The 11,199-nt window shown below is 59.6% G+C and overlaps 1 protein-coding gene across 1 annotated transcript; it reads right to left on the bottom strand.

The window, feature by feature from the left end:
- Window positions 1–761: 761 nt before the first annotated feature.
- Window positions 762–5,987, bottom strand: GPR37L1 (G protein-coupled receptor 37 like 1). Its single transcript, XM_066335677.1, has 2 exons — window positions 5,091–5,987; window positions 762–2,056 (listed from the first exon to the last, which is right to left on the bottom strand). Exons 1-2 carry the CDS (start codon window positions 5,985–5,987, stop codon window positions 1,244–1,246), a joined length of 1,710 nt encoding a protein of 569 aa, XP_066191774.1. The 3' UTR covers window positions 762–1,243.
- Between the last annotated feature and the right edge of the window lie 5,212 nt (window positions 5,988–11,199).

Raw genomic sequence — 11,199 nt, 5'->3', positions numbered from 1 at the left:
CACAAAGCCCGCAGTGAGCCCCTCGCTTTCACTGCCCCTGGCAACCGTCTCCCTCGCCCCGGCATTTCGGGGGCTGGGGCGGCTGCCAGCGCTTGGGACAAGGAGCTCTAACAGCTCTGCTGGATGGGCCAGGCTGCCCTCAGGCAGATCCATCCTGCCTGCTCCTTGACCCCCCTGCTCCCTGACCCCCCTGCCCCTGTCCTGCCGTGGGCAGGGGGTGGATGTGGGCTTGGAAACCCTGATGCCTTGAACCCGTCCTCGTGTGACAATTCTGTCCCTGCAGTGGGCCCATGGATGAGGGCCAGGAGCCCTGTGGGTCAGTTTGGGTGAGATGCTTTCACCCCAAGGTTCCCCAAGGGGTGCTGAGGGTGGTGGTCCCACGTCTCCCAGCCCTGCACAGCAGCAGTGTGCAGCAGTAGCACCTTGGCTGTGCATGGGGAACCAGCAGGCTGGGGGGTACCTCAGCCCTGTGCTGGCCTGGCTGGGCTTTACTGAGACCAGTTCAAATCACCATAAACCCAACACTTAGAGGGCACCCTCTCATGGGCACCACTCAGCATCACCCCAGAGGGAGGGAGTAAAGGGGCTGGAGGCCTTTCCCCAACTCCCCTTGCTGCTGCCTGCTCTGGCACAGCTGCTTCCCTGCCCTCCTGCCCCCCCAGCTGCCCCTGCCCACCCCAGAACCACCAGGTTTAGGGAAGAGCCGTTCCAAGGGGCTCCCAGGGCTCAGCCCAGCAGTGCCAGTGGCTGCAAGCACGACGTGCTCTAGGTTACTGGTTTATTGAGCTCATACAGGGCATGGCTTGAATCCGTGGGATACAGCCAGTTGGACCTTCTCTTGTGGAGGGGCTGGCAGGAGGGGAGGGGACAGGAAAAGGGCAGTTTGTGTTCGCTGTGTCCTCTGTGAGCCATCATGGCCAGCCTCTGTGGTTTCAGGTAAGACCTTTCCGGCGCAACACCATCTCCAGAGCAGCAGCCCCATGGAGCCCAGCCAGGCAGCTGGCACGGGAGGGTGCTGCTGTCCTCACTGACCTTTGGGCAGAGGCAAGAGGGTCACCAGTGTAGTCACGGGGACTGGGATTTCAAGCCCCATCTACCCAGTGCTGGGTTTGAAGCCCACGGCGCAGCCCCCTGAGCTGTCTCTTTCTGCTTGTTCCACGTCCAGACACGAGTACTAATGGCAAAACAATGTTTGGTCTTGGGAGGAGGTGGTGAAATGATCTCTACAGCTCCCCAGTGGCGCTTAGCATGGGGTGCCAAGGGCCAGGAGGGGTGGGGGAGTCTCCCGGGGCTTGTCAAAGAAGATGGAGGAGGACATCTCTGTTTTGAGCTTGCTGTCGGCGCTGCTCTCGCTGGAGGTGGTGTCGGGGCCGCAGCCCTCGCAGCAGCAGCAGCAGCAGTCCATGAAGGCCTGGCCCAGGGGACGGCAGAGACACAGGAGCAGGACAGGCGTCACCGAGCACTTGAAGAACAGGAAGAACTGGTTGATGAGGTTGAGCAGATCCAAAGTCTGCTTAGACATGTCGGGGGACATGTAGGCCACCACGATGTTGCAGACGTTCTCGGGGGTGGTGCAGAGCCCGTAGATGATGGTCAGCGCGATGATGGTGCAGTTGAGGTGACCCTCACACTGGCCGTGCTTGCTGCCCCGGCACTCGCTCTTCTTCTCGGTGCCGCGGATGCGCCGCGTCACCAGCTGGCAGCTGACGGTGAACAGGATGGGCAGGCAGAAGTAGCAGCCAAAGTACCACCACATGCGGGCGTTCTGGTAGGTGAGCACCAGAGAGTAGATGGATTCGGGCAGGTTGGACGAGGGCTTCATGGTGCAGTACTCGGTCACCACGCCGGACACGGGCGACGTGTCCTGCGCCAGCTGCCAGAGCAGGATCTCGGGCACCGACAGCGTCATGGAGCCCACCCAGATGACGGCCAGCTTGGCAATGATGGACTGGCACTGCTCGATGGGCCGGGTGCTGGCCTGGGGGCTGGTGGCCGCGTGGAACCTGTCGATGCCCAGCGCACAGAGGCTGAAGGTGGTGACTCCCAGTGACGATACCTGGTGAGGGAGGAGGCAGAACAGGTGGGCCCTGCTGCAGGGACATCACGGGGAACTTGGTTCCACCCCTGGCTACCAAAGACTGCAACCCCTCCTTCAAAGGCTGTAGGGAGGTCACAGCTTGTGGCTGCATCCCAGGGTTTAGAGCCACTTTTCTGTGACTCCTGAAAGGATAAAAATGTCCCCCTGACCCTGTCGTCCCTGCCCAGCTCCCTTTTCTGCAGAAGGGAGAAGTTTGGCTGGATGTCTGTCTGTCCATCCACCCAAGGTGGGAACAGCAGGATTGTCCTTTAGGCTCTTCCTCTATTCTGGATGGTTCTTGCAGGAGAAGCAGGAACCATCACACCCACCAGCACCTTCCCAGGGTTCCCAAGGCCTGCCTGGAGAGGCCAAGTGAGTTGAAGGCGCTCTTGTCCCAAATCAGCTTGGGGCAATTTCCGCTGCATTGAGAATAGCAAGAAAAACATCCCCTTTTGCCAAAGGAGGAGGCCAAGGGAGGGAGAGCCACTGTGGCTCTGGGAGGGATGGCCAGGCACCGACCAACATTCCCAGTCCCAGAGCTGGGAGCCAAGTCCCACAGCCCTTGGCCAAGATGATGGCAGAGTCACATGCTGGTGTCCCAGTGCTGTGGCCATTCCTGGCCTCACGAAGCCATCAAACACTACCCTGTGCTGAAAGACCTTCCCAGCACTCAGGAAACCTCCCAGGGCTCCACGTGGTGCATGGGGAACAGCCCGGAACACTGACCCCCCCCGACCCCCCAGCCTTTTCCTTGGCCCTGGGCTGGTCACTCCAGCAGCTGATGACCAGAGTGATGCCAGCACTCAGCAGCACCATCGGTTATGCACAGCAGCATCTCTCCAGACACAGAATCAGGACACCAGCCCAGCAGCAGCATCCTGCACCCAGCACCACCTCCCAGCATGCCCCAGCTCCTCTGCCCAAAGCCCAGAGGCGGCCTGGGCACTCAGCAGCCTGCTCTGCCCCACAGCCAGCACCCAGCACCCCGGACCCGTTCCCTGGCTGGCACCTGCAGCCCTCAGTGCTGCTGTGCTGCTGCCTCCTCCCCTACACCTTCCATCTCTCCTGGTGCCCTTGGTCCTGCAGAGCGCCATCTCCAGTGCCCTGGTGGGGATGTACCTGGAGGCATCAGTCAGTGCAGCACATCTCTGCACATGGCCTGTCCCCAGAAGCCCCTGTAACCAGCTTTGCTCCCAAAACCTGGCTCTGTGCCAGAGCACTGAGCAGCTACAGGGGATAGATCTGCTTCCCACAGCATCCATCCAGTGGCCTGAGCCACAGTCCCACCAGGCACGAAACCTTGGCCTCCAGATCGGTTCCCCTCTCATGGCTGACCCTTTGCTGGGCATTTGGCTCTGGCCGGGCTGTGGCTCCCACCCAGGCTCCCTGCAGCTGGGTCCCAGCTGAAGCCCTGGAGCCCCTTTCTGCGCGTGCTTTGGAGGGCAGGAGGGCAGCACAGGGCTGGTGCTGGGGGGCAGAGCAAGAATAGCCCCCACACCAGGACTGTGCCTCCCAGCCTGTGGCATGCTCATCCTTCTGCAGCACCACCATCCCACCATTCCCGTCCCTTCCTGACTCCTCTGGGACCAAGCTGTCCCAGGGCACCCTGGTGCTGCTGAATCCCTGAACCTGCTGGTGCCATCCCCAGGGTTCTCCCACGGGAACAGGGAGCCCATGGGCAGCACGTCTTCCTCAGATCCTCCTTGAGACAGGGTCTGTTTTGGGGACATCACCCTTCCCATCCTTCCCTGGGGCATTGAACCAGCTTGGGGAAATTCCTGCCCCTCTCTGAGTCCCCCCAGATGCAATGTTAAAAGCCTGAGGTGGAGGACAGGGGTGGGACATTCTCCAGTTAGTGAGAGGATGGGGTGGGACACCTCTGGAAAGGAGCAGCTCTTGCCTGCTGGGCAGGACACAGGGTAGCAGGGGGACTGCAGGGCTGCCCCAGCAAACCCCACATCCCTGTGCTGGGCTGTGCTGTGCAGGTTTAGGGCTGTGCTGTGCAGGTTTAGGGCTGTGCTGTGCAGGTTTGGGGCTGTGCACAGCCAGGGACGCCTGTGCAGGTGCAGACCCTGCACAGGGGCACTGGGGCACACACAGGTGACTGTCACAGGTGGCTTTGTCACAGGTTCTGGCACCAGCAGGGCACAGAGCAGCCAGGCCAGAACACTGGGGTGGATGCTCACTGGGAGGGGCAGGTTCTGAACCCTGTCTGGTCTGACCAAGCCTGAGTTTTCAGTGATCTGACACTGTCCCTAAACTCTTCCAGGTGTTTGCACCCTTTGATAACCGGGGCAGTGGCCACAGAGGACAGCAGGCTCGGTCTGTCTGTCCCACCAGGGCATGGAGGGGCACAGCTGGACCCCAAGGTTCCCTGGAGGATGGCAGATGAGCACACTGAGGGTTAGTTTCCAGCACAAGAGCAGCATCAGCCCAAATCCTGCCCTCTGGGGCAATTTTGCTCATTCTGCCATCCCCTGTCACCACAGTCCCTCTGGCCTTCTCAGTGGATGCCTGGCTCTCCCTGAGCGTGGCCAACCTGTTCCCACATGAGGTTTGAGGACAAACATAGACCTCAGGCTTCCAGAACTAACTCCTGGGCTGTCCCATTCCAGTGCAGACCAGCACTGTCCACCTGCTGCTGGGCCATCCTCAGCAGCCCCAGTGGCCAGCACACTGCAGGGCCGAGTCCACAGCCTTTGGGGCATTGGGCTGGGACAGGAACAGACAAATGGAGGGACCCTGCTGACAGAAGTCCCGGTGCTGGAGGAGGGTCTAATGGTCCTTTCCCAGCCCTGGCAGCATCGGTTTTGGCTGCAGAGCCTGAGGAATGGCCTGGGGCAGAGGGAAGGTCACCAATGGCACTGTCCCTCACTCCTTGCTGTGCCCCAAAGTGGCGGTCTCTGGCACACAGCCCTTGTGCCAGGCCACCAGCACCAAGGACACCCCCGGAGCAAGAGGGCAGAGAGGAGCAGAGTCCTTGATCCCTGCAGGGACCTGTGCAGCCCCTTACCTCCATGAAGGGCACAATGCGACAGGACGTGTCCCCCAGCAGCCGCTTCTTGGTGATCTCGTTGAAGATGACCACGGGCAGGCAGAAGAAGAGGATGAGGAAATCCCAGAAAGCCAGGCTGGCCAGGATGGAGTTCCAGGCACTCTTCATGTAGTAGTTGTGCCACACGATGCACATCACGGAGAGGTTACCGATGATGCCCACCGTGAAGACGATGAGGGACAGGAACATCACAGCGTAGGCGCTGTAGGAGCTCTCCGTCACCGGGTACAGGGGGTTGTGGATTTGCAGGCGCTTGTCGGACACAGTGGTGAGGTTGTCTCGGGGCTCTGCCCTGTCCCTGTCCGTGGGGACGCCCGGTTCCGATGGGTCCGTGCTGGACGGCAGCAGGGCCCTGGTGGGGTGCAGGCTGGCGGAGTTGAGCGGCCGCGGGAACTCCACGCGCACCCCCGGCACGTACTGCTGCACCGACTTGGAGTCCTCCTCCGTGCCCCGGCGCAGCCTCTCCCTCACCCCCTGCCCCTCCGGGCTGTCCGCAGCCTGGCCGCGCTGAGTCCTGCCGCTCCCCGCCGCCCCCGGGGCCAGCAGCAGCAGCAGCAGCAGCAGCAGAAGTGGTGGCGAAGGCATCGTGCCCCCGCGACGGTCCCCGCACCCTCCGGGAGCGCGTGTGATGGAGGCGGCGCAGCCCCCGGGGCGGCTGGGGAGCTGTGGCCGGGCGCAGCCGCTCGGTCCGGCTCCGGCCGCGGCTCTGGGAGCCGGCGGAGCGCTGGGCTGGATAAAGCGGTGGCAGGAGGGGAGCCGAGCCCTCTGCTGGTCACCCACCGCCCGGAAGATGGGACAGTGGCCAGACTGGGCAGGTCCACATCGCCCAACACCTCCCAGCATTTGCCTCAACATCCCCAAATATCCCCTCAACATCCCGCAGCATACCCCAAACATGCTCAAACCTCTCCCCAGCATCCCCACAAATCCCCCAGTATGCCCAAACATTACCCTCTATCCCCCCAGCATCCCCCCAAAAATTCTCCAACATCCTCAAAAATTCCTTCAGCATCCCCCCTAGAATAATACCCCATCCTTCAACATCCCCCAGCATCACCCCAGTATTCCCCAACACCCCCAGCTTCCCTCAGCATCCCCAACATCCTCCAAGATTCTCCAGTATTCCACAACAGCCCCAAGCATCCTCCAAGATCCCCTGAGAACAAGCCAAGAGAGGGATGCCCATAGCTTGGCACTGCCCATGGCCTGCCCAGCTCAGCTTTTCCCATGGCAGATATCCCACTCTCTCCCTGGAGCAGGTGGCACTCAGGAGGCCTGAGGTGCAGCCCTGGGCCTCATGTGACACGTCTGGCACAATGTGCCACATCCCCTGCCCACTCAGCCTGGAGTCAGGACACTCTCAAATGGCCAAACCATCTCCCTGGGAACAGGGGGCTGACAGGGCTGCCCTTGGCAGGAGGAAGAACTGGTGACTCCAGGCGATGCTCCTTGTGACAATGTGGGGTCACATCTGCTGGCCCAGCTCTCCCAAGGTTTTCCTCCTGGCTTCCCCTCAGAAGACTGGTTTGAACAGAACTGGGGTGCCTGATCTCTGTATCTGTGAGTCCTCCCCAGACCCACAAGCTCTCACCCCATCCATTGTCTTTCTCTGTTTCTCCCTCCTATCCCCAAACCCACCTCCTCTCCTCTGTCCTAGACTCCTGCTATCCCTCCCTGCACCGTCTCCTCTTTCTCAGCCTGTGGGACTGGAGGGCCATGGGGCTCCCTTTGGGGACCTGCCCTGTGTCATGCAGACAGCCTGTGGGGCTGGATGTCTGCCAGGCTTGGAGCTGCAGAGCTGCCCCACGCCAGGGGAGTGTGTCCCCATCCTGCCCAGGGCAGTGCCAAGGGCCAGGGCACCTCCTCCCTGGCAGACAGCAAACCCCAGCTTCTCCCTTCCTGGGACCCCACTGCCACCTCTGGCACTGCCCACCCCTGCCTGAGGCAGGAGGGACCATGGGCTGGCACCCCAGAGCACTGGGGGACATGGGCCTCCTGCTGTGTCCCTGGGAACTGGCACAGACAGTGCCACTGAAGCCAGAGCAGGGAATCTGAGTCCTGGGACTCAGGGGAGTGTGTGACACCAGAGGGCAGGAATTGCTGACAGGGGTTCCAATGCTGGAATGCAGGACATTGCTGACATGGGGGGGATGGGATGGGATGGGATGGGATGGGATGGGATGGGATGGGATGGGATGGGATGGGATGGGATGGGATGGGATGGGATGGGATGGGATGGGGAACATTGCTGACAGGTGTTTTGGTGGTGGGATGGCCCCTGCTCTACTCAAAGTCACTCTGTGCTCTGCTGCATCGTGCTGCTGCATGTCCCTGAGAGTGACCTGCACCTTTGGGGCCTGGAGAACTCTGCTAATAAAGGGCTGATGACAAAGATGAGGAGACGGGTCCCATCTGGAAATCCCAGTGCTGTTTATTGTCTGCATTGTGGGTACAGCCTCCAATGTGCTCCAGGGATGAGAGCCAAAACGGGGCCAAGGATCCAGGGTTATATACCACAGAAAAGGGGGAGTCCTGAGGGTCCAATAGGGATAGGGAAAAGTGGTGCAAGAGGGGTGGCCAGGAACCAGGGGGACTAATGGGGTCACAGGTACTTTTGGGTCCTGCGGCAAAAATAACCCAGTGGGGTCCAAGTGAAGGAAGAACATTCGAGGAAGGGTATATATATGGTGAATGGGGTGACATATAGGGTGACATAACCTGACAAAACAGTGAAACCTAAGAAATACATGGCAGCAAAGGCCCATGGGAGGAAGATTTTTCTCACCCTAATCTCAAAGGGTATCTCTCCTGGTGGCAGAGCCCTGGGCCTCCACAGTGCTCAGCCAGCACTTGGTGCTGAGCCACCACAGCTGGGCTGGCAGAAACTCTTGGAGGGGGAGGCAGAAGGAGTGAGTGCCCTCAAATCAATGGGCTCAGTGAAGCACAAGCCCTTCATCACTCCTGCACTGGGGCTGGTCCTCAGTGTGTGTGACAGTGAGGGTCAGGCGTGGCCACAGAGCTCAGGGGCACCACCCAGCTGTGCCCAGCTGTGCCCAGGGTCTCTCCCTTCTCACACAGCTTCAGCAGTCAGGTGCTGCTCTCTGACTCTCAGTAATGCTCTGAGTTTTGAGCATCATTTGGAAGTTTTCCGTGAGAAAAGGAGGATTTTGGCTCTTTCTGGGTTCTACAGGAGCAGACAATGGCAATGCTCGAGGTCTGGCCTGCGTGAGGGAGACACTGCTGCCTCGAAGGGGTCACTGGCCTGATGCTGGAAGAGCCTGACTGCAACAGAGGAAGAACAGCTCAGCCTGAGCTCCCTGACAGCCCAAGGGTCTCTGTGTGCTTCAGGTGCTCTGGCTGCAGGGACTCCAGAGAATCTGTAAAAGTTCATGTGACATCCTCAGGGTTCATGACTGCTCTGGCCTCGGTCCACTGCCCTAAATACCTAAAATGAGCTAAGTATCTTCCTTAGTGGAGAAAAAATGCCCCAAAGAGCTGGACTGTGTCCAGTTTGAATGGGGCACAGTGCTGTGCCCAGGTGTGGGGGTGCCAGCAGAGTCAGGGCACGGCAGCTTGGTCAGCTGAGCACCAAGTTGGGTTAGCTGAAGGATGAGTAACTTGGACTTGCTCCTCAGTGAACCCTCAGTGCTGACCCCAGCTCCCTCTGCAAAGGTCAGGCAGGAGAGATGGTGGCATCAGTCCCCACATGAGGCTCCGGGAGTGATGACAGTGCACCTTGGAGAGGCTTGGGCAAAGAGCAAGCTGTGCCAGGGGCCAGGATGGGCAGCTTGGCAGCCCCAAACATCCCCTAAACATCCCCCAACATCCCCCAACTTCCCCCCAAAATCTCCAGCAACACCCTAACATCCCCCAGCACCCATGTAACACGCCCCAGCATCCCACAGCATCCTCCAGTAGCCTTCCAAGACGCCCCAGGTTACTGAGGCAGGCATGACAGAGGCCAGGCAAGGCTTGGGGCAGGACGGGAGTAGGCTGAGGTGTTCCCTCAGTGCCCACACAGCTCGGAGGAGGGAGCCCTCGGAGCGCAGCTCGTGGCAGATGCTGGCAGCCAGGTGTTCTGTACGGAGCTGGAGCTATTTTTAGTTTCATTTCGTGGCCGTTGCACAAGGGCCAGGCGTTGTCACGGAGCTGCCTGAAGACAACAGCAGAGTTCACTGGGGCAAGGTGACACTTCAGTGGCACAGCAGTGACCTCAGGCTGGCTCAGTAACCCATGGCATCACTGTCCGAGCTGCCTCTTGGAGATTCTCCTCTTCCTTCCCTCCTCCTTCCAAAAGCTCCTAGCAGTGAAGGTCCCTGGCTGTCACCAAGGTGGGGGACAGACAGCAGCCCTGGACACTGTTTGGGAATGGCACATTTATCTTCTCCAGCCTGAATTCACACAGGGGTGAGACTGTTTCCTGGGAGATGAGTGTGTGCTTTGCAGATGTCTCCTGGGAGGTGCCTCACCGGAGTCCAAATATTCCACTGTGACCCAGGAGAGGTTTTTTCTTACATCCCCCCTTCCAGATATTTCATTCAACCCTCTGTGTTTTGTACAAATCTGCATAAAAATCATACACTACTGATATCCCCCCACTCTGTGGCCCACAGGGACACCCCCAGTAGCACATTCCAAGCGCTCTGATGGAAGAGGGACACAGGTCAGGAGCATTCCTGAGCCTGCTCTGCACCACACCAACTGACTGCCCCATTCTGAGGCTCTTTAAAGCTGTTCCTCTGAGACAGGACAGCTCTGCTGCAGCCAAGGGCAGATGTAAAAATACCTGGGAATCTGTTTTTACCCCATGCCCCCATGTCCATGTACCCCCACGGCTCCCCAGGTGCTGGGGCTGGTGGAACAGGGACATGTCTGATCCTGTTGGTGGGGAGGATAATGAGGGGATCAGCATCAAAACACCAGGGTGAGTGGCTGGGTACAGTTGGGACTCTGATGAGTTTCTGAGTCCCTCCTTGCCTCTGCAGGATGCTCTTGTGTTCTCCTGCTCCAGCATCTCCCTCGTGGGGGAGCCCAGTGGGGTGAGCTGTGTGTGGTCTCTCTGCCACTGCTCACTGACTCGGGAATTTCTGAGGGAAAGGTGAGTTTCTCCAGGCCATTTGTTCCAATCCAAGCCCAGAAGAGTGACTGAGACGGAGAAAGCTTCAAAGTCTGGGCAGCAATAAGGTAGCAGTGCCTGCAAGTGTGATGCGTGTGCTGAGATGGGCACTGGGATGGGTTGTGGGGTGGGCAGATGGGATGGGTCACCTGAGGGCAAATGGGGCTGCCTGTGTGCAGGATGAGGAGCAGCTTTGCCAGGAGGTGACTGCCAGTGGTGCTGAGCTGTTTGCCTTGGGCTGGGAGGGCAGCAGGGAAAAGCTGCCCTGTCCCCCACGGCGTGCAGCTCCCATCACCTTGTCCCTGAGGCTCTTGTCCATGACCTCAGGCTCCTTTTCATGTGGCCATCACATTGCAGAGCATCCTCACACCGAGCTCTGGTGATCCCAGAGCCATCCAGCTCCTCTGCCCTGGGCAGGAGCGTGTCCCTTATCAGACCCTGAGAGCAAGAGCAGACAGCTCAGCTCTCCAGAGCCCTGCAGGGCTCAGACTCTTTCACCCCTGCTCTGTTAATGAAAATATCAGTTTTTTCTTAAGTCAGAATCAATGTCAGAACCCCATGAGGCTTCAGCCAGGCTTCTGGAGAGCTTTGGTGAGCTGCCAGGGCTGCCATGAGCTCTCTGTGACAGCACACAGCAGCAGCAGACCTGTCCTTGCAGAGGTGGCAGGGGACACTGCTCCAGATCTCCCCCACCTGCTGCTACTGCGTGAGCCCCTCATCCCATGGCACTTCTGCTGGAGAGAGTCAGGGCACGTGAGGCACAAACACCTCGTGGGAGGAGGAAAACGTTCCCTTTTGTTTCCAGCAAACAGTCCGGCTGCGGGAGCAAAGCAATAACCAGGCTGGTACACGCCTGTTTGCCCAGGAAAGGGGGAAGAGGGCAGGGAGGGGACACAGTAAACACAGACGGCTGCTGCAGGTAACCCAGAGCCCGGGCTGCTGCTGGAGGGC

This window comes from Sylvia atricapilla, chromosome 25 (genome assembly GCF_009819655.1).
Source record: "Sylvia atricapilla isolate bSylAtr1 chromosome 25, bSylAtr1.pri, whole genome shotgun sequence".
NCBI classification, from domain to species: Eukaryota; Metazoa; Chordata; class Aves; order Passeriformes; family Sylviidae; genus Sylvia; species Sylvia atricapilla.
Note: the sequence above shows the minus strand (reverse complement) of the source record. Positions and strands in the feature narration are given on the sequence as shown.

Excerpts from the sequence above, each read along its gene's own strand:
- GPR37L1 (XM_066335677.1), bottom strand. The coding sequence starts at position 5,987 with ATGTTGAGGCAAATGCTGGGAGGTGTTGGGCGATGTGGACCTGCCCAG. Across the intron at positions 2,057-5,090 it reads GCATTGTGCCCTTCATGGAG|GTATCGTCACTGGGAGTCAC; the intron begins GTAAGGGGCTGC and ends CTCCCTCACCAG.